This window comes from Ambystoma mexicanum, chromosome 4q, assembly GCF_040938575.1.
Source record: "Ambystoma mexicanum isolate Mex_15411 chromosome 4q, UKY_AmexF1_1, whole genome shotgun sequence".
Taxonomy (NCBI): Eukaryota; Metazoa; Chordata; class Amphibia; order Caudata; family Ambystomatidae; genus Ambystoma; species Ambystoma mexicanum.
This window is the reverse complement of record NC_090928.1, coordinates 679370612-679393267: the sequence shown is the minus strand read 5'-3', so window position 1 is coordinate 679393267 and position 22656 is coordinate 679370612. Positions and strand designations below refer to the sequence as shown.

At 46.1% G+C, this 22656-nt stretch overlaps 1 protein-coding gene across 3 annotated transcripts in view; it reads right to left on the bottom strand.

Annotated features, from left to right (window-relative positions):
* The window catches only part of LOC138467930 (GDNF-inducible zinc finger protein 1-like), a 378725-nt gene that overhangs the window by 284445 nt on the left and 71624 nt on the right, over window positions 1-22656 (bottom strand). For all 3 annotated transcript variants that reach the window (XM_069608263.1, XM_069608260.1, XM_069608262.1), the window contains exon 2: window positions 826-2055. In XM_069608263.1, coding sequence (XP_069464364.1) covers window positions 826-2045 — 1220 coding nt within the window. In that variant the 5' untranslated portion in view covers window positions 2046-2055. The remainder of the gene's footprint in view (window positions 1-825; window positions 2056-22656) is intronic.

The following is a 22656-nucleotide window of genomic DNA, read 5'->3' as shown; positions in this document are numbered from 1 at the left end:
GATTAGCAGTGGTGCAGTGCACAGAGCATTCTTAATGGTTGCAAGTATCTTTCCCACTTCAGAAGAAAAATGTTATGGGTTCATGAGTATCTAGACATGCAAGATTACACAGTGGTTTAACCAAAGCAGAATATGGTACGATATGTTATTGAATAATTAACATGATGCCTGAGTCTTTAATTTGCCACACGTGAAAAAGGAATTCTGTGGTGAGGAACTATATGTTTCAGCATATTAAACATCTAAAAAATAGGACATTTTGACACAGAAATATAAGTGTCCAGCATCATTGCTCTGAATTAATATTATTATTATTCTTAGGGTGTTTATTGAGTGTGGTCCTAGCTTTGGGAAGCAACTGAGCAATTTACAATCATAGGGGGAAGAACTATACCCAACCCTACAGAGAAGGTGTGCATCAGTCACTTTTACTTTCTAAAAGTGAGCAAATATTCCGAAAAAATTAAAATGGAAGTACAAATACTCAACATAAAATAGGGAACTGACACATTTGAGCCTTTCCTCCTGCTTTCACCCACACAGCTCCAGGATATACTTGGACCAGTAGTACAAAGGAACCTGTACTATTTGTATTGCCTGACATGTAGAGGTAAATTATATCTTTTATTGTGCACCAATTTCTAGGTGCAAAGCAATATTTATTATAAAAGCATTTCTGTTTTACAGTTAAAACATTTGACTAACTTATATAATACTCAATAGCAATGAGACTTCATTTATTTGCTCTCTAATTTACTCCCAACTTTAAAAACTAGGGAGTAAAATACTCCCACTTCAAAAACGTATCTAGAGCATTGACTGTACCTTAAATGAGTATTGTATGCAGACCTCTGTGCATAGCTTGCCGTGCAGTGCTCACATCTGTAGACCTTTTCTCCAGCAGGGACTTGTAAATGAACAGCCAGGCCGTAGTTAGAGTTGATAACCTTTCTGCACTTATCAACCTTGTGGTCTTTCTGGATGTGACATTTTTCATGCTCTTTATGTTTAAAGCTTTTGCTGCAGTGCATGCAAGAGAGGTGGCTTTTAGCATTGTGTGCAGCCCGTCTGTGCTGGCGAAGGTCTTGGTGGGTAGAAAAGACATGGTTGCACACATTACACTGGTATTTGAAGGCTATGTTGATATTGTGTTCTTCCCACATATGGTCCTGGTACTGGTTCCCAAACAGAAAGGCCTGGTTACATCGATCACAGTTTTCTGTTTGTGAAAAGTTATTGACACTACTCAGGGAGCGTGGGGGCTCGTTTTCATCAGGGTGGTTGGAGTGGTACTTACTTTCAGTGTGTTCTATATTAGACTTCACATTTCTGCTGTCAACACAGGTTTCTTTTGTTTTCCAATTATAAAGTGCACTGATATTTGCTTGACTGTCCTTTTTGCTACAATCAACATGACCTGTGCAAACAATTGTGTCGCTTTTGCAGTCTAACTTCTCCACTGCCCCAACCATCTTGCTTTCTTTGACATTCCACCTTACTTGTTTCTGTTGATTTACTTCGCTAGAAACATGCTTATGGGGAGCCAACTTTTGCAAAGGATTCCGTGACATGTTAACATCGCCGTCTAAAAGTATTGCACAGGAGGACTCTCCATTCCTATCTTTCGATTCTTTGCAAGCATCCAACCATCCTTCTGTTCCCTCTGGCTTCAACTCTTCAAAAACTAGGAGCAAATCTCTGCATTCTAACTTCAGTGCCACCTCCTTCATTCTTTCCAATTGTTCCAATTCGAGTTCAACCTCTGTAGTATAGACAAATTCCAAAAAGGAGTTAAACTCCTTGGAGCAAATGTCTGACACTACCACTGCAGAATCCCTAGTGTCGGCCAGCTCATCTCTCAGAAACAGCTCCTTGAAGTAGTTACTTGAGGCAGCCAGCACTGCCCTATGCACCATAATCTCTTCCAGGCCACCACAGTACTCTATGCGAATTGTTGCATCACAGAGGTGCCCTGTCTGGTACAAAGAATGCAAGGAATGCAGAAGATTTGACGCTGCAATTTTTGATTTAAGAAGTATTTTCATTGTACTTTTCCTGTCAAGATAAAATAAATGTATGTTAATAAATGTCACAAGTAACACTTTTTTATAACTTCCGATTGCTAATTTAACCCAATAATTTGGAAATGTAAAACAAGAGAACTTAACTACACTTATGCACAAAAGCAGGGGGCTACTACTTCAATTGTCATTTAAAATATGTACTGGCATGGGCTGATGAACTCTGTATTATCACAGTGTTTTTGGTCTGAAAGAAAAGTAATATCCAATGTGTGTATTCAACGGGATATCACTGTGATGGGCATGCTCAACACAAGATTGCGTAATTAATACTTTCTGGACCACTGCAAAGAAACCCACCACAGAATCACATGACAGAATGTCTTTTTGAAATAAGAACATCTCATATGCGGTTCATTCCCCACCATAACTATAGGTGCATGTGTAAAGGCCCACTCACCGTCTTACACGTGCAATGCAAAGAAATAATTCACACCCCAACAGGGAATGAGACTAAGAGAACAGGCTGCGATAGTTAGTTTTCTTTTATGTAAAATTGGCACCCAGAGATCTCTGCGGCCCGAGAGCGCTCTGGCAAACAATACACGTACAATTGATTATAAGAGCAGAAATCGTTATCGTGCTGAATATATGAGGGGGGCCTAAATGACCACTCACTCCCACACAGATGTCACACTGGAGAACATGACAAACCTACAAGGCAGTCATTGGGCCAGGCTGCGTGACACTCAGTCAATGTTTTGCAAAACGAAACCAGGGACTCATGCAATAACCAGCTGTATGCAATCCTGAACATAAGCACTTATGGTCTGGAAACAATTGCTAAACAATGTTATTCTCTCGATACTCCTGTTTGTGGTTCTCCAAGTCCTACTCTCATTCCAAACCAAAGGAGCAAAGGGAGAAGAGTTGGAAATTTTATATTCGAAACCACTAGATTTGCACTCACGATTTTATGACTTGTTTTCAACAAAATGGATGCCTGCTTATGATCTCGTAAGGACAGCATCTGTCATACCATAATTTTCTCCTGAAGAAAGAGAGCATAGTTTGTGTCTGCGGTCTAGATGAAAATATACATTTACATCCCAGGGCAGGGCAGCCAACTACACAGGCCCCAGTCACACATGGTTCAGCAAGCCTCCCAGTAAGCACAGCACACTCCTCAGGCCTCAACACACCCATGGGAGTTCAAAGGGCCAGCCTGTCCAATTGAAGTCATGGATACAGTACCACTCAACAGATCTTGCACAATCGCATTACTAGGCCTGGATTTATCTGTGATGACACACGCAGACACACGTAGAATTATGCTCTCAACCATTTGATAATTATTGGATGCTATGGAAAAGCCTAAATTCATGGCTGCAGCAGCGCCCTGTGTTCCCATAATGTCTGCCAATATTGATGCTAAAGATGCGATAGACAGAGTGCCTATCAGCTGTAAATAAAACCAGCTATAAATTGAGATCCAGCTGTCAGCACGACGAGCTGCTGTGAGATAGCTGGCCAGGAGCAGGCTCTGGGTGGTTGCTGCAGTGGGAGGCCGCGGCTCAAACTGCTCACAAGGGCCACGGTGTGGGCGGAACCATCCTTCCCACCCGCGGCTCAACGCGGCTTCCGCCGACTTTCTCCCTGTGGCGGACAGGGCAACGCTCTCTTGACACAGACGCACCAGCCCCGGATCCGTGAGCTCATTGGAGAACCTGCGGATGGTTTTGAAGCGCTGAGAATCATTGCAGTCCACAAATTCTTGGTGAACCGGAGACGACGGATGAAGGCCCGAGGGAATGTTCATTGATCCTTGTGAGCAAAACTTCGAATACGGCCGGGATCACCTGAAGTCACTGGCTACTCCGATACTTCAGTGAAGGGACAAGTTCTCCCCTCCGTTGGCCCGCTGATGCCCTAAACTGCCAGTGACATTTGACTCCATCCTCCCACCCGACCCATCCGAGGGTGGGAGGACTGGACGGCGCGCGACCTGCGGGGCTGTGTCAGTCACCCTCTGCCCCATGATCCGGTGAGGTGTTGGGCGACTTGGGCAAGCTGCGGCCCACTGCTGTGGCGGGCCGGTGCGGGGCCTGGTCCCTGTTGTCCCCCCGTTGGGCACCCCGGGTCGGCCTCTCTCTTCACGCCCCGTCGCCGGCTGGTCCTGCGGTTGGGGGCAGGCGGAGCATCCGGACTGCACGGTGAGACACTCCTGTGGATCCGGATCGCTGGGCCGCGGTGCTCCGTGCGGCTGTTGTCCCAGGGCCGGTTCCATGAACCAGCAGCAGTGACCACCACCCGCACAGCGTGGCTCAGAGTCCGGGGAAACACTTTGGAGGCAGAGGACTGCTCGAGCACATCGGGTGACTCCTGAAGGCTGTGAGTGGACAACATAAGGCTCTGACAAAGGAACTCGTGCTGAACCGGCCAACATATGTGGTTTTTGATGTAAAACCCCGATGCCAGGTACGGAACACAACCCCACTAGAGCCCCGGGCCCCCTGCACCAGACGTTAGACACTTCACCATCTGGACATAATGGAGAAGCATGCAGATCCCTTGGGCACATCCGGTGTTGAGCCACACGAACCTTAGAGCACTCCTAATCTGCTCTGGACTGCGAGCAATACACAAGGATATGTGATGCTGTAAGGGACACTCTGCATAATCCTCTCAAAGATCTTTCCATTTGCATCACAAATTAAACATTTGTAGTCGCAGAACTGCAGGCCTGCGTCTGGGGCGTCCAACAGTTTCTTCTGCTGCAGTGATATTGGTGCTACTGCACGTGGGAGAACACAGTTCACTCTGTGGATAACTGGACTGTATATGCGGTAGAGACCTTGGGACCCACATCAGGGGCACCTACTACATGAGTTGGGTGCCCCATACACACTGAAGTACTGTACCCTGAAAATATGTTGGAGCTAACACGATCCTTAATTCACCACACATGAGGCCGACTCCCATAGATTACAAAGTACACAAATACAGATGCGTTAGTGATAAACACTGAGAATTGTATCCTCTTCCGCGCCCATAGTCTTACTGAAAGCGCACACAAGATCTGGACACCGATGAATACACCTGAGGCATCGGTCAGACGGATCTGACCACGCAGACGGCAGCTGGTTGCCCGCAACTAACCTCTGGGCGATGTCAAGGGGTACTAGTGCCAAGAAGAAGAGGACAGGCCCGATGGATTCATTCACGAGTTCCCAAACTCTGGCAAGTGCACCGAATCCAGTGGTCGAACCCGCCATGGCCTCATCAGAAAATGCCAAATTTTACCACCTCCTAACTACGGTAGAAAATGGTTTTCTCGCAGTAAATGTTTAGCCACACGATATCGGCGCAACCATTGGGTCACTCAAGGCCTGTGTTGATAAAGAAAGTGCGAGAATCACAGAGGCGGAGAACAGAATTGGGACCAACAAGGACTCCATAGGCCAAAACACCCGAGATATAACTCTGTTGAAAAGAGATATGACCAAGTTGCGCTGTAAATGTGATGACTTGGAATCCAGACCACGCCGCAACAACATCCGAATTGTGGGCCTCCCCAAATCCTTCTGTAAGGGCCCCAGGGAGCCTCATATTGAAACGCTGCTGAAGGGCCTCCTTGGAGAAAACTCCTTCTCGGAACACTTCTTGGTGGAAAGGGCGCACCACACGCTGGCCCCGGTGCCCAAACCAGGAGCCCCTCCTCGCACTATAATTGCCAAACTACTCAACTACAGGGACAGGGATGTGGCGCTTTGACTGGCGAGGGAGATGGGTCCACTCCGACATGGCAGTGACAATATCCATATATACCCCGACTTCGCGGCAGGTGTTCAGACACAGAGAAGAGACAACTCAGACTGAGGAAGGTCCCATATGCCTTACTGTTCCCTGCAAAACTGCGGATACATCATGGTGGCCGTGCAGACTTTTTTGAGCACCCATCTGCGGCTATGAATTATATAGAAGCTTCCATTCCGCTCCCACCGCAAAGAGGTGACCTCGACCAGAATGACCTCCAACATCCAAATGACAATATGAGAGGTCTCGGCGATGAATGGCAGTACTGCAATATTTCAACAAAGTTCACTATGGAAATCTGGGGTGAATGGGTGGCACCGTCCCAGATTTGATTATAAGCCGGATGAGATGTGTATGCTCCCCCGAAAAGTTCCACAGGTTAATGGAAAGGGCTCATCATCAGGTTGGGGTTGATGGTGTGGATGAGGATAGGGCACATGGAATTGCTGTGGGTTCTTGTAGAGGGGGGGGGGGCGAATTGGTGAGTTGTTGTTCATGTTTTTGGGGAGAGGGAAAGCACCCTGGAAATTCCGACAGTTGTGTCGGGTGCTAAAGTTAACATAATTAAAATTTGTGCTCACGTCGACTCACGCCGCTCCAGAATGGAAAACATGGCATTGATCCTCGTTTGTTCAACTGCACACAAATGGCTCACCACTCTGCATTACACACGGGGCTGAAACTCAAACTCCTTACTTGGAATGTCAGTGGCCTCAATAATCGATCAAAATCAAGGAAGGTAGGGGCAAACATCACTAGACACCACCCTCATATTGTTTTCTTACAAGAGACTCATGCGCTGCAAAATATGATTACTGATATCCTTCGACAGTGGGATGTTGATAGATACTATACTGAATACTCGTCACAAAACAGAGGAGTGCTTACATTGATTCACCCCTCTCTGGGATTCAAGTTCGAGAGAAGCAAGGTTGACCCACTGGGCCGATATGTGATTGTGTGGGGTAAAATGGCAGGTGAGGGGCTGGTCCTTGTTAAACACCTATGGGCCTAATGTTGATGACCCTGAATTCTATGTAAAGGTAACTGACGAAATTGGATCAGTGGAGAACGCCTGTATATTTTGGGGTGGCGACTTCAATACTATACTAGATACATCTATTGAACGTTCCTCAAGCAAACAAAAGGGGGTTTACCAAGGCTGCTACAATGTTACATCAGGTCTTAAACGCAATTATCCCTCATAGATGCCTGGAGAACACTACACCCGCTGGATAGGCAATACTCATTCTATTCTTTGGTTCACGACACAGAGTCACGAATCGATTACTGGCTTATGTCAAACCATCAGGCTAGTAAGATCGAACATTGCGATATTCACCCTCGCACCCTGTCGGATCACTCCGCGATCACCTTTGAGGTGACACTAAGTAACATCAAATCCCCTATTAGGAGATGGAGGATGCCTCTGGATATTCTGAAAGACCCAAATGTGTCAGAATCACTACACACTGAAATAGAGGATTTTTTTACGATAAACAAAGGGTCGGTAGACAAACACACGACACTCTGGGAGACCTTTAAAGTATGGGTGAGGAGGGCCATAATGTTGAAAACCACGGGACTCCTAAAAACTGTTCGATTGGAATTAGGGGAGGTAGAAAAACGCTTGAAAGACCTAGAGCAGGGGTGCACAACTGATTTTGACAGAGGGCCGAAAGTACCTTACATGAGGGCTATAGTGGGCCGAAAAGTAAAAGTGGGCGGGGTGGTAGGCGGGACACGTCAGGAGGCTTTTTCAACTCCCAATTTGTATTAAATACATGGAAAAAGAATATGTTTTTGAGGGATAACGATTTTTATTGCATTTCAAACTTACATTTGTACTACACATTTTCCATTGTTATCATTTATTTTGATTTAGTTATTGTATATCGTCTGTTTAATTAAATTATATATATTTTATTGACCCTTGATTAGACATTCCATTATTTTGGACTGCTATAGTTTGCTGTTTGGGTTGCCCAAGAGGAGTATGGCCTTCGTTGAGTCAGGTTTCCTCAAAAAAGCAAAGGATGTACATCTCCTAACTGTGCCTGTTTTAGCTATATTATTGAGTTCACTCTTGGAGTGCAACATTATGCCCCATGTCTCCCACCCCCAAACAAACACTATGCCCCATCCCCTCACCCACAACCAAACACTATGCCCCATGGTTCCCACCCCCAACCAAACACTATGCCCCTTGTCCCTCACCCCCCCAAGCAAACACTATGCCCCCTGTCCCTCACCCCCAACCAAACACTATGCCCCCTGTCCCTCACCCCCCAAACACTATGCCCCCTGTCCCTCACCCCCAACCAAACACTATGCCCCATGGCCTCCTGACCCCCAACCAAACACTATGCCCCATGGCCTCCTGACCCCCAACCAAACACTGTGCCCCATGGCTCTCACCCCCAACCAAACACTATGCCCCATGGCTCCCACCCCCAACCAAACACTATGCCCCATGGACCCTCACCCCCAACCAAACACAACTCAAACATGCACCCATACAGACCCGAACCCCCCACCCCCCAACTCAGCACACAATCTCAAGCATACACCATGAACCCATACAGACCCGAGCGCCCCCACCCCCCCAACTCAGAACACATACTCTCAAACATGCAATCATACAGACCCGAACCCCCATCCCCCAACTCAGCACACACTCTCAAGCATACACCATGCACCTATACAGACCCGAACCCCCCACCCCCCCAACTCAGCACACACACTCTCAAACATGCACCCATACAGACCCAAACCCCCCACCCCCCAAATCAGCACACTCTCAAACATGCACCCATACAGACCCGAACCCCCTACCCCCCCAACTCAGCACACACACTCTCAAACATGCATTCATACTGACCCGAACCCCCCACCCCCCAACTGAGCACACACTCTAAAGGATACACCATGAACCCATACAGACCCGAACCCCCCACCCCCAACTCAGCACACACACTCTCAAGCATGCACCCATACAGACCCAAACCCCCCCAACTCAGCACACAAACTCTGAAGCATGCACCCATACATGCATCTCAACATACACAACACGAACATTCAAAAACAAACATTCATGCACATCCGACACGCCCCCCAGCTCAACATACACAACACAAACATTCAAAAACAAACATTCATGCACATCCGACACCCCCCACCCCCATCTCAACATACACAACACACTCAAAAACAAACATTCATACACATCCGACACACACCCCACCCCCATCTCAACATACACAACACAAACACTCAAAAACAAACATTCATACACATCCGACACGTCCCCAATCCCTAGTCCTCGAACAACCTATCACTAGTGAGGAAATTACAGAAGCGATTAAAGCCTTGACATCAGGCAAAGCCCCGGGATCAGACCGCCTAGGAGCTGAGTTATATAAAGAATACAGTTCGGAATTAGCCCCAATATTGACATTGGGCTGGGAAGAAGCGATGGCACACGGCTCACTACCAGACACAATGAAAGGCATTATTACAGTGTTGCTGAAACCCAGACGCCCTCCTCACGAAATGTCCTCCTACCGGCCGCTCTCCCTGATTAATTCAGACGCGAAGATATATGCCAAAGTGCTTGCCACTAGATTGCTCCCCCATATGACCACGCTGGTTCACCCGGACCAGTGCAGCTTTATTCCGACTAGATCCACAGCGCTGAACTTGTGTAGATTGTTTGGAGTTATGGCCCAGATAAAGAAAGAGGCGCAAGCCACGGTTATATCTCTTGATGCCGAAAAGGCTTTTGATTCCGTATCCTGGTCATATTTATTTTTTGTGCCCTTTACGCAGATGACACGCTGCTAAACATTCGTCGACCGGACGAAAACCTGGACCCCATACTGGAAGTTATGCAGTAATTAGCAGAATACTCGGGATATAAGATTAATACCTCTAAATCTGACATCTGAAAAATTTGGATTGGGACCATATTTTGTTCAATGTGTCCGACTGTTATATGAGGCCCCAGTGGCCAAGGTTCTCACTAATCATACGATCTCTAACACCTTGAACACTAAACTGGGCAGAGGCACAAGACAGGGATGTCCATTCTCACCCATCTTGTTTGCCTTGACGATAGAACCGGTAGCTGCAGCTATCAGATTAAGACAGGAACAGAGGGGGATCAGAATGGCCGGTATCACTCAATCTATATCCCTTTACGCAGATGACACGCTGCTATACATTCGTCGACCAGACGAAAACCTGGACCCCATACTGGAAGTTATGCAGTAATTAGCAGAATACTCAGGATATAAGATTAATACCTCTAAATCTGACATTTTTCCACTGACCCCAGCCACCAACTGTCCAACTAACACCTTGGGCCTCCGATGGTCTCTTGTGAATATAATATATCTGGGGATCCTTGTGTCCAAGGATAGGACATCTCTATACATCGACAATTATGAACAACTCTTAGACACGGTAATGGCCAAACTCCAACTGTGGACCACACTCCCCATTTCGTTGATCGGTCGAGTTGCGGTGCTTAAAATGGTGATTCTTCCAAAGTTGCTATATGTGTTTAGCAACATTCCAATTTGGACGGGTAGGCCATTCTTTGAAAATCTCTGTTCCATGGTGACGGCGTTCATATGGGGGGGAGGGGCAACTAGGATGAAATGGGAAAAACTTGTTGAGCCATATGAGAAGGGTGGCATAGCGGCAACAGATTTAGAGCTGTATTACTTGGCGGCCCAGGCACAGTATGCCAAATACTGGCAGGACCCAGCAGACACCGCACCACATATCCCTATAGAACGCCATTCGGCACAACTAACTGATCTTCGTTCCATAATATACACGACGCGGCACAAAGACACTTGTAGGTTTGACCCGGTCAGCGCCACGGTCGGTGCATGGGCCATGATCTGCAGACGGCTTAAAATAAACATACCCTATGATTCAGAAGCCCCCTTGTGGAACTTACCGGAAATAGAACCTACATATGACGTATACATACAAAAAACGTGGGATCCCAACTTAGATGTCAAGATGAGGGACATGTTCCCAAATGGGAAATTTGTTACACCAGAAGACTTTGCAACCGCAGTGGGGGGTGGACAACTGACAACATTGCAATACCATCGTAAGAAAGCAGGTTTTAAGGTTAAATGGCCACTGTTCCCAGATGAGCCTGTTTCAGATGAATGCTTTCAATCTCTCCATTCACAATCTGGCACGGGTGTATCTAAATTGTACAACACAATACAACACATATGCCATCATCAAATAAGATTAGATTCTCTTGGGAAGCAGATACGGACATTGTCATTGATGAAGGTAAATGGAAAAGATATTGTTTGATGTCAAAAACAATCTCACTGAATGCTGGTCTTTGTTTAATACAGTTTAAAATGCTGGATAAACTACATTATACAACGGCTAGGATGGCCAAAATTGCAGGTACTGTGTCTGTTGGCTGTCCGAAATGTGGGAATTCCATAGCTAATGCGTGTCATATGTATTGGGCATGCCCATTGATAAACGGATTCTGGAGGGAGGTTGGAGAGATACCTGAGGCGATTACACAGATCCCAGCCAACCTCACGCCCCAGAAATACCTGTTTGGGGATATAGGGTAAATGGCAGAGGTGACCAGGAGGTTATTCAATGTTACAAGTGCTGTTGCCAAGAAGTGTATCCTTCAAAATTGGAAAAGCCCACTGGCACCCCGTATTGATAATTTTTTACGAGAACTCACTCATATTAACGAATGTGAGGAATGGTATGTGACGATGTTACCCAGTATATCTATGTCATATGCTGCCAGATGATGATGACCCCACAAACATTACAAATTGATATTGTCAAAGTGGAGAGACATGATGTATATGATGTATACCCATTCGTACTATGTAATTGTAATTATTGATTCTGTCATGTGACCGAGACGTGATGCACAATCCATAAATAAAGTTTTTAAAAAAAATGTGCAGCCAATAGTTGATAGTCCGTTTGTAAAAATGGGCCTCTGCGGTATGGATGAAACTGGGCTAAAAATTCTAGTAACAGGTTGGGTGTAGCTAACGGTCCATGTCTAGAATTTGTTTGTGGATAAACTAATTACCTCCAAACCAGTTGACATTATTTGTATGTGTTAAAGCCAATTCAGGAAACTGGCATTAGCAATATTGGATGGTGTTTAAGTCTCCCCTTATCAGGGAAGTTGCATACACGTTATTTACCTTGTTGGCTGGGGTTTTCAAGCAAGTAAAGATCGATTCAGCGGGCAGCCCTCCCAGTTGTCCAATCACCACTGAAAAGTTTATATTAACTCCCTGACAGTGTGATAACCTAAGCCAATTGAAAACCACTGTCCTGCAATGGATGGGAATATTGATTTCCTGATGGGCCATCTTATGTACCCACATAACCTCTTTTGATTAAAAAGCTTTTTGGAAAAACTATTTTTGCTCAGTTCGTTTATCGTGACTGGGGCATGAGGTTACTTTATTAGCAATGCTATGGTCATCTCTAACTAGTCCCACCTGCGTGGGGTGCCACATGTCTTGATTGCCTATGATTAGACGTGACCACAAACTTCTTACCTCCACCTCGTTTGAGGCTGTGAAAACAGACCCCTGGTCATCAGTCGTTCATGTCAAAAATCACCCTAGGCTGTGTCTCAGCGCTAAAAGACAGGCACTCCTAGGTTTATGTGCTTATTAGCATGATTAAACATATGCAGTCAGGAATTGTGATGTTCTTAGACTCAAAGAGATACCGCTCTGACGCATTACTCTGAATTATACACTTGACACAGGAGGTATCATGTTAATGCATTTAATGTAACCCCCTGTCTTCTGAGGGTTCTTATTTTCATTAAACAAGCTAAAGCAAAAGCAGACATAACATAACAGAACATCACACGTATGAACAAGCTTGCCATGTGGGCAAACAGCATGCTTGAATGTGTAAATAATAGAACAAGTTGTGGTTTTAGTTTAATCGCACGGGTAACCTTTAGCTCTCATTAAGCATGCTACACTATACTATATGCCATCAGTCTCCATGCACACAGCAAATCCCCACCTGTCACTCACGTCTAGAGCGGAGTGTTTGTTTGTTTGTTTGTTTGTTTATTTATTTATTTGGTAATGCGCTCCAAGCCCGTGGGCAGCTGGGCGCAACAATACAAGTAGACTCAAAACTTACTTACAATGCCTGACACAGGCTATTACAAAACAGTAGTAACTTACAACAAATGATACAGGTGAAGCAGTACATATAGGATCAAAAATAGGTAAACGCAGAGGAATATTGTCTTAACAAGTGTTACAAATCGTTGTTGTGCAGCCTTTTGATAGCATTAGATCTAAATCTAGTGAAAGGTAGAGGGCGTCTGAGGTCAAGTGGGAGTGTGTTCCATGATTGTGCAGCTCTAACTGGGAAGCTAGATCCGCCCGCTGTGGTAAGTTTAAATCTAGGGACTTCAAGTAAGAAGGTGTTGGTAGATCTTGTCAATCGGTTAGATGGTCTCCAGTTGATTCTTTCAGCTAGGTAGGGGGGTGCTTGATTGTTGAGGTATTTGGCTGTGAGAGAGATGGTTTTAAGGAGGAATCTGTCCTTTATCTTGAGCCAGTGGGCCTTGGTCCGGTGTTTGGAGATATGCTCTCTACGTGGGATGTTCAGAGCTGCTCTAAGAGCGTTATTTTGTAATCTTTGGAGTTTATCTGTGACCGCCTTATTAGCACCTGAATATAAGGCGTTGCAATAGTCCATTCTGGACATGACAAGGGCATTGGCCAAGGTGAGGCAGCTGGCGCTGGACAAGAAGGGTTTGGCGGCACGGATAAGTTTACACGTGTAAGTGGTTGTGGAGGCGAGGGAGTTCACTTGCTTTTTGAGGGTGAGAGCTGAGTCGAGGTAAAAACCTAGGGTTTTAACCTCACGCATAACCTTAATAGTGTTATTGTCGATTTTGAATGAGGCATAGTTGGGGGTGAGTTTAGATAGGTTATGGTCTGATCCGAGGAGCAAGATTTCAGTTTTATCGTCGTTCAGGCAGAGGCCATGGGTGGCCATCCATGCCTGAATGAGGATGTAAATGTTATTCACCAAAGCCAGGTCCGCTCCATAGTTGCCCGAAAGGGGTATGAGGATCTGGGTGTCATCTGCGTAATTTGTGTAGGTGACGCCCAGTCTGTCCAACTTGTCGAACAATGGCTTGGTGAAAATGTTGTACATGGTGGGTGAGACACAGGAGCCCTGTGGGACTCCACATGTAATTTGGATGGGATCGGCACAAGTGGATGTGGAAAACACTCTCATGGTCCGGTTGGCTAGAAAGGATTGGACCCATGCTATAGCTTCTCCTGTGAAGTTGGCAGCGAGCTTGAGGTGGTTGCATAAGACTGCATGATCCACCAGATCGAAAGCTGCTGACAAGTCCAGTAGGAGCAGCGGCGCTGTTTTGCCACTATCCTTAAATTCCTCCATTTTAGTTTTAAGATCTATCAAGGCTGTTTCAGTGCCATGAAGGGGGCGGAAGCCCGATTGACGGGAGCCAAGTAGATGGTTAATTTCTAAGTAATCTTGAATTTGGAGATAGGCTACTCTATCGATAATTTTTAGTAGAAAGGGTACAGTGGTGATAGGCCTATAGTTAGTCGGGATGGATGGATCGAGGGTTTGTTTTTTAAGAAGGGGAGGACCCAAGATTCTTTTAGGTTAGCTGGCACTGTATTGGATTTGAAGGAGGAGTTAATAAGCTTCGAGATAAATGGGGCTAAATCTCTGGCTGCGTCCTTTATTATTTGAGCTGGGCAACTGTCGCCCTTGCAGTTGGAAGGCTTCAGTGAGAGGATAACCTTTTCAGTGTCGATGATGGAGGTAGGTTTGAAGCTAAAAGGGGGGATAGTATTAGGTTCAGTCACTAGAGGTGCTTGTTGATCAGGAGGAGAGAGGGCGTCCTTTTTATTAGTTATTTTACATTGGAGGGTGGAGATTTTATTTGATAGGGCATTCTGGATATTAGTGCACCATGTCAGTAGGTTGGATGGGAGATTCCATTTCCCGGAGGATGGCAAAGATTTCCTTGGTATTAGATTTGGAATTGGTAATTCTGTTATTGAATACATTTTTTTTAGTATTGATAATTTCTGACTTGTAATGTTTAGAGAATTGGTTTAAGTTAGCTTTGTTATCGTCGGTAGGCGAGTTACGCCAAAAGGTTTGGAGTTTTCGTTTCTGCTTTCTCAGGTCTTTAAGCTGGGGGGTGAACCAAGCGTTGAGGTGGGCTTCTTGTTTAGCTTTGCGGAGTTTTGGAGGTGCAATAGTATCTAGAGCATGAGACATAGCTTTATTAAAGGTGTCTACTAAGGTGTCTGGGTCAGTATTGCCCTTCAGGCCATTGATAGTGGGCAGGAGAAGGGGGATGAGTTTTTCTGTGGTAATTGTTATTGTTATTGTTATTTTGCATTTATATAGCGCCTTATATACCATTGGTATGGTCTGAAGGCGCTGGTAGGTTGAACGCCCTTGGGAACCGAGGTTCGGGTCAGTGGAGAGATTAGAGAGGGTCAAAGGTGCGTGTGCGCACCAGGTATGTGTGCAGCTGGTGCGGAATTTCTGTGGTAGCTGCTTCCTAGCGATAGGTGTGGTGGTTGAGGAATCAGGAGTATGTGTTCGGTCTGGCAGGAGTTATCCAGTCCGAGTGAGGCAGCGTTAGGCCTGACAAGAACGCTTGGCCGGGGGTGAGAAACCAGCAATGTTTACTTAGAGTGATGGGGAGTGAGCGGCGGATGTTGATATGAGAACAGTTATACCGAATGGTGTCATAGTATCTCTGTGTTCTACTTGAGTGGTGGTGTAAGGAGAGAGTAAGCGTGGGGTGTGAAATGAAGTATGCTCTTACAACGGTTCCTTGCATTCCACATCAAAGTCTGCACATCACGCAATTCAGAGGGGTCCGGTCCGTGCGATGTGTTTTGTTTCTCATCTGCTCTTATGCACTATTCATCGGGTCAGCGAATTCATCCGTATAGCATACTCCTCCATCTAGCATAAACATGCGCTCTGGTCCATTCATTCATTTGTTTCGAGCGTTCATCCGCTCCCCAGGCTCATCTGTTACGCACTCATTCGCTTCAGAGGCTCATCTGCCACTCGTCAGTTCTGCATTCGTCAGCTCCGTTCACTCTTCCGTACAATGTACTTATCTGTTTTGTGTACACTCGTTTTCTCGCTCTTGTTTCTCGTTCTTTCGACGCATACCCGTTCTCTCGCCATACTCAGCCGTTCCCTACACTCGGTCGCCCGACATACTCAGCTGCCTGCCATACTCAGCCGCTCGCTACATTCCGTCGCTCGCTAGATTCAGCCGATAGCTATACTCAGCCGTTCCCTAAGCTCCTCCGCGGTCCATGTTCTTCCCCTCATTACACTCAACCGTTTTCTACATTCATGTGTTCTCCATAATGTCTTTTTTACTTCTGGTGGGAAGTGGTGGTATCATTTTGATAATTTTAGGGCTGAGGAGGTCAAGCGTGGCAGTAAAGTTTATTAGATAGTGGTCGGTCCATGGTTGAGGGGTGAAGTAAGTAATGACTATGTTGCAGTTAAGTTCAGATATCCAGTCAAGGGTTCTGCCTTTAGCATGTGTAGGGGAGAGGACTTTTTTTGAGTAAGGCCGTGGTCATTTAGAATAGCTGTTATAGCGATGGCATTTTTGTTGTCAAGCTCATTAAAGCCGATGTTGAAGTCGCCCAGCAACAACGTTTGCAAATGATTTTGGGTATTGTTCGCTATGAGGGTGGTAAGGTCGTCTTCAAAGGTCCCCAGGAGGCCTCGGGACCTATAGATCAAGTGAATAGTTAACGTGCGGTTATTGGAAAGTTGCACTTTTGCTGATAGCACTTCGTAGGAAGCACATGGGGGTGAGGTGGTGAGTCTGATAGGCAGAGTAGTTTTAGCGATGATGGCTAGGCCACCGCCTTTAGCATTAGGTCTGTCTACTCTATGGATCTGGTAGTTGTCAGGTACGGCTAACATCAGGGAGGGTCCTGCTGCCTCGTGAAGCCATGTTTCTGTTCCGGCAAGGAGGTCAATGCTACTGTTGTTTAGTATGTCAGGAATTTCGGTTGCATGGGCTACCATGGATCTAGCATTGATCAGGGATCCAGTGAGAGATCGTGTATTTTTAGGGGTAGGACAGCTTGCAGATTTATCTGTGTGCTTATTTTGACTCGGGTGTTTCTTTTGTGGTAATGAGTGGGGTTTGGGGTCGTGGCTTGGGTTTGCTTGTCCAGATGCGTCTGTATAGTTGGGGATCTAACAGTATGGTTAGTACTGCTTCTTTTGGGTTCGTATATGCAGGGTAGTCTTGCCCTAAGTCTTCGGTTTCTGTCTGTGGGAGGGCTAGTGCTTTAGGTAGCAAAGGCCATGATTATAGTTATGAGGGTCAGGTAGGTCAGGTTTCTACACATGGTAGTTAGTGTGGTTAACTGGTACCATTAACTTCCCTTACTTCACTAGGATGTCTGGCTAGAGTAGCGCAATGTAGATAGCGGGTGGCTAGTTGGCGGCCAGGGGTTTACCAAGTAATATGGGCCATGATATTCAGGAATCACAATGTGACCTAAAGTGCATAGTCTGTAAGCGACCATAAGGCACAACACAATCAGAGTGGTCCGTTAGCGACCATAAGGCACAACACAATCAGGGTGGTCCGTTATCGACCATAAGGCACAGCACAATCAGAGTATTGATTGTAGAGCAGTTGTACTAGTGGGTTGGGGTAGGCAAAGAAATAAGTTACTCCATTGAGACTGTGCTGGTTCAAAGTGTTCTTCAAATGAAACAGCTCCTTCTTGGGTTGATGAGTTATATATATATATCTCAAGTAACATGGTGGCCCTGCACGTGTGCATTCGTCATATCCGCTGTTTGGAACAGTGAGGGCTAGAGCTAGCGTGTCACTGTGTTCGTTCGAGGTAGGCCTCCTATGCAAAACTACATTAGGTGGGTTTTTGCATCTCACAGTGAGATCTCTGCACCCATTTAGTAAATGCCTTCACTGTACTCTATGGCATTCGTGAAGTTCTGCAACATTACGCATGGTATGCTTCTGCAGGCTATATCAGTCGACTGTCTGTTATCAAGAGATATCTCTGTCACCTGTTACCTATTTTTCTCTGTTGTACCCTATGGACCTTAACTGTGCAAATGTGCACAATGTTTCTGTTTGTGTCTGTCAATTTTCTGTTCTTGAATCCTTATCAGATATAACACTTCCCGTATGAGGTCAAACGGCTGCTCTCAGATAACACCTAATGGTGTAAGGTCAAAGCTAACACCTAATGGTGTGAAGTTAAAATAGGCTGTTAGCTGTCATTTTGTGGTCGGCCAATCTGCCAGAATAGGGAAGCACCACTTCCTGGACGACGGCTGAACTTGCAGACCCTACAAATATTTGTTCAGCAAGTGTCGCACAATGACCTTCTATGTTAAAGTGTACTGAATGTTTGAAGAACATCTTTCATTGCTACAATGGCTACAGGTTTGCGTAAGATATGAAAAGATGTCTTAAACTTAAATTAGTCTTAGTTCTTTTCACTGGAAAGAGCCAGATAGAGTCCCCTCTGTATGTCAATGTTCCTTTCTCTCTGGCTTTTTTTAGGGTGAGGTCTCTGTCCTGATAATTCAGCATGCAGGCTATAATTGGTCTTGCCTGTGCTCCAGGCAGAGGCATAGACAGGGTAGGGGCTGAGCAGGCAAGGCTCACCCAGAATCTGTAAATTCCCACTCAGAAGCACTGTGTGGGCATTAATAGATGTTAATGTCACTGTGGTGGGCCTAACTACATTAGCTTCAGGCCCCACTTGTTGGACAATCCTGGCTACGCTTCGGGGTCCAGGAATCGGATTTCTCCCACTAGGGGTTAGGTGCACCCTTTCTACAATGAAGACTGCTGAGAAGTCCTCACCACCAAGTGGCTCACAATGGACTCAACCAGGAGCTCCATCAGCCTCTGATGCACAGACTCGGGAGTCCCAATATCCTCAGGTTAGTGGCTCCAAATCCTCCTGCTTTGCAGTCAGTTCTTTGAGAGCCTTCTTGATCTGGGAAAGATCACGCAACGCGGTCGAGGCTTCATCCTCCACAGCCAAAGCACAGCCTTCAACCCCATCTAACCCCTGCCCATGCTTATCCAAGCACACCTGCATGTGGTCCACTTTTAGAGGGTCCATCTTTCCATCTAACAATTGTATACCAGCTTGAGCCTTCATGTCATTAAACACACCATTGTGGTCCAGGGAAGAAGACTGAGAACTTCCACTGAGAGATTCCTCCATCACTGTGTTATTTTTAGCTTAACTGGGAGTCTCAAATTGCAGTTTTGACGGTTGCTTCCCACCTCTATACGATTGGGCAACAAGGAGTTTTCATAATGTGCACGCAAGGAAGGTGCCTAGTTATACAGAACCCACTGTGGAGATAACATGAATTATTAAACATGCATGCACACAGATATACATACAAAGGGCATTTATAAATCAACATGTAGTGTTTTTTTAATAAATGGATGAAAACCCGGCAGTCAGGGTTTGATTTTGAGAAACTGGTTTTGCAGAGTTTCAGAGGCCAGAGGATGAGTAAATAAGTAACTAGACCTTAGCTGATGGTCAGCTCAGCTAAAGAAACCAGCCATGGTTTTTATGGCCTGGTAGTATCGCAGAAAGCAGATGTAATCTCTTAAGTGCATGGGAGCTTGACAGATGGTATCAGCTATTTGTTTTTGGCAAGTAATAAACATGGGGTGAAGCAATGCTCGAGGCCAAAGTGACCGATAGTCCTTGTATTTCGATTATTTACTCAGGATGTGGCCAGGGACCATGCGTGTTGCAATGGTAGTTATCTAGATTAGAATGTTCCGGGTAAAGTAAAGTTGGGCTGGTTGAGATAGTTAGCGCGAGGTCAACGGGAACCTGTTTTTTCTGCTTTCCTCGTGCTATTTGAAGGATGCATGCAAGCCATGTGCAATTAAGTTTAAGGTTATGTAATGCTTACCTGGTGCCCTACAGGAGTGTCTGGCCTTCTGCTGAACTGTCGTGCGTTCCAACCACCCCTTTCCCACAGTAGCACAGTCTGGTGTAAATAAGCCCTGTGTACTGTGCGGCAGGCGGTGCTGGATGTTGATTCCGAGCGATGAGAGGCTGCTTTTCCACTCCAATTGTCAGATGGGTTCTGTTGCAGGACCTATAAACAAGGTGAGGGAAGAGTCACTATGTGTTTCTAACCCCCCCCCCCACCACCCTACTCACTACCCACTAGTTCCACAGGACTGGGGAGGAGGCTAGACTCACCTCTGGTTTGTTGATGTGCACACTCTGTGCAAATGGATGTGCACCTGGGCCAGTTCCTTCACTGGTGCATTACGGTCCAGACAAGCTGCGACTCGCATGGTGTTGGGTCAGTGTGCCTTTCCGTTCTTGTGGTAAAGTAATTGCATAGAGTACAGCTGTAATGGGTAGCCTTTATAGGTTCAAAGTATTACTGCCCGGCGCAGTGATTAGCGGAGCACGAGAGCACAGATAATGTCCTTCTAATGTCCCCTTCTTCTTTCTCTCCTTGCAGGTGCTTGAATTCGGCAGCCCAACAGGGAGTGTGCAGTGGAGGACGCACTCGCACAATGGAGCGGCTGAGGAGGAGTGAAGACATGGTAGTGCGATGGTCGTGGGTTTGAAATAGCTAGATTCTGGGCTAGAAATAGTCAACTCTGAGCAGTGTTTCCAGGGGTGCGCGCTCACCTTCTTGTGCTGTTCTTTTCTATCTGCAGGACCGGAGCAAGATGAACAAGAGGAGCCACAGGGCTCCGTTCTGAAGTGGCAGTGCAGACAAGCGGTAAGCGTTCAGCTGCTTACTTAGCAGAAACAATGCAAAGCGCTGGGTGCGGCTCTGGGCATGGCTTTTATAGCCCGGCCACTCCTTGAACACCTTGACTGCAGAGCCTGATGATAATGGTGGGAAGCTTGGGTGCCATGTTGGTTTTCAGTTTGTATCCAACTGCGGTGGCCATCTTGGAGGGGCCTGGACCCATGGTGTATCTATGCTGGCCATGGTGTGCTTGCACCAGCCAGCAGCTAAGGTGGTCCAGCCTTCCTCCATGTTTCTGCCCTTGTGCCTGCTGCATCTTGAGGGTGTGGGTGTATACTCTCTACTTAGTTCCCTGGAGAAAGTAGCAGATAAATGGCCCCTAGTCTACCCCACTTCGGTAGAACAAAACCTGCTGAAGCCTGGTTCACCACAGTACTGAGATCTCAAAATCAGTTATGCTGTCGTCTTGAGAGGAAATGGCAGACGCAATATGATGATGACACACAAAATACTTGCAAGCAAGCAGTGCTCTGTTACCATAAGATGATTCGGGTTGCTAAATCTAAATATTATGCCAACCAGATAACAGAAGCATCTTGCTCCTCCAGAGAACTATTCTTAGTAGCAAAGGAGAACTATTCTTAGTAGCAAAGGAGTTATCAGTTTGCCCTTCGGGTAATTCAGTTAAACCGCCTGATGCCCAACAGCGATGTAATATAATTAGCACCTTTTTCTATAATAAAATTCAAGATATTCACGAAGCCATCAGAGACAGCCAAATGGCTGAAGAGGTGCAACAGCTCCGAGAGTTGCCCAGAAGAGGACAATTTTGATCTTGAGCCAATAAATGATGAGGCTATCTGGAAAGCTCTTCAGGGCCTTAAATCGGCCTCGCCTCTAACGCTCTAAGAAAGCTCTACCTTAGAGGACCATTGGAATGCTTACAGATGCATTGCAGCATTCTTTTTCCATGGGCAAAGTCCTGACTGCTCGTAAACATGCAGTGGTTACACCTCTCCTGAAAAAATGTAATTCTGACCCACAGGTGCCAGCCAATTATAGGCCTATTTCTCTACTTCCAGAAGCTGGTGGAGGCTGTGATCACTCCGCAACTTTCCATATTTCTGAAAGAATATCATTGTCTGCACCCGTTTCAATCTGGCTTTCGTCCCAAAATGGGTACAGAGTCTGTAATGATCTCACCGCTAGACGATCTTGCGCTGCTTCAGGACCGCAGAGAGACCAGAGTACTTATCCTCCTAGATCTCTCTGTGGCTTTTGACAAAGTGGACTATGATATCCTACTGTCCAGGATGGAACAAGCAGGGGTTACTGGACCCCTCTTAGCATGGTTCGAGTCTTGCCTTGAAAGCTGTTCTCAAACTGTTTTCTTTCTAACTTGTTTTTCTTCTCCCGTCTCCTGTAGAACTGACCTGCGGAGTTCCGCAGGGGTCAGCCCTGTCTCCCCATCTTTTCAACCTGTATGCTGACTACTGGCTGACCTCATTGAGGAATGTGGAGTCCTTTTTTATTTCTATGCCGATGACACAAAGCTGGTGTTTCGGCTGGACTCCCCTCAAGCAGCTCCACCTAAGAAATTGCGGGACCGTTTAGAGAAAGTAGGCAGCTGGATGTCGGCCAACTGGCTGAAATTGAATGGAAGCAAAACGGAAGTCCTGGTTGTCGGACTTCATAGGATGGATCATCTGTGGAACTTGCAGTATTGGCCCGAATCATTGGGCCCCTGTCTGGTTCCCTGCGACTCAGTAAAAAGCCTGGGGGTGAAACTCTTACCCAACGGCACACGCGAGGACCAGATTTCTGCAATATGTAACGCTGGGTTTGGAAGACCTAAGGCTTTGAGGAAGATTCTCCCTTTGCTTCCCCCAGCCAATGGAACAACATTGGTGACATCCATTATAATGGGGTCTTTGGACTATTGTAATGGAATTTACCTGGG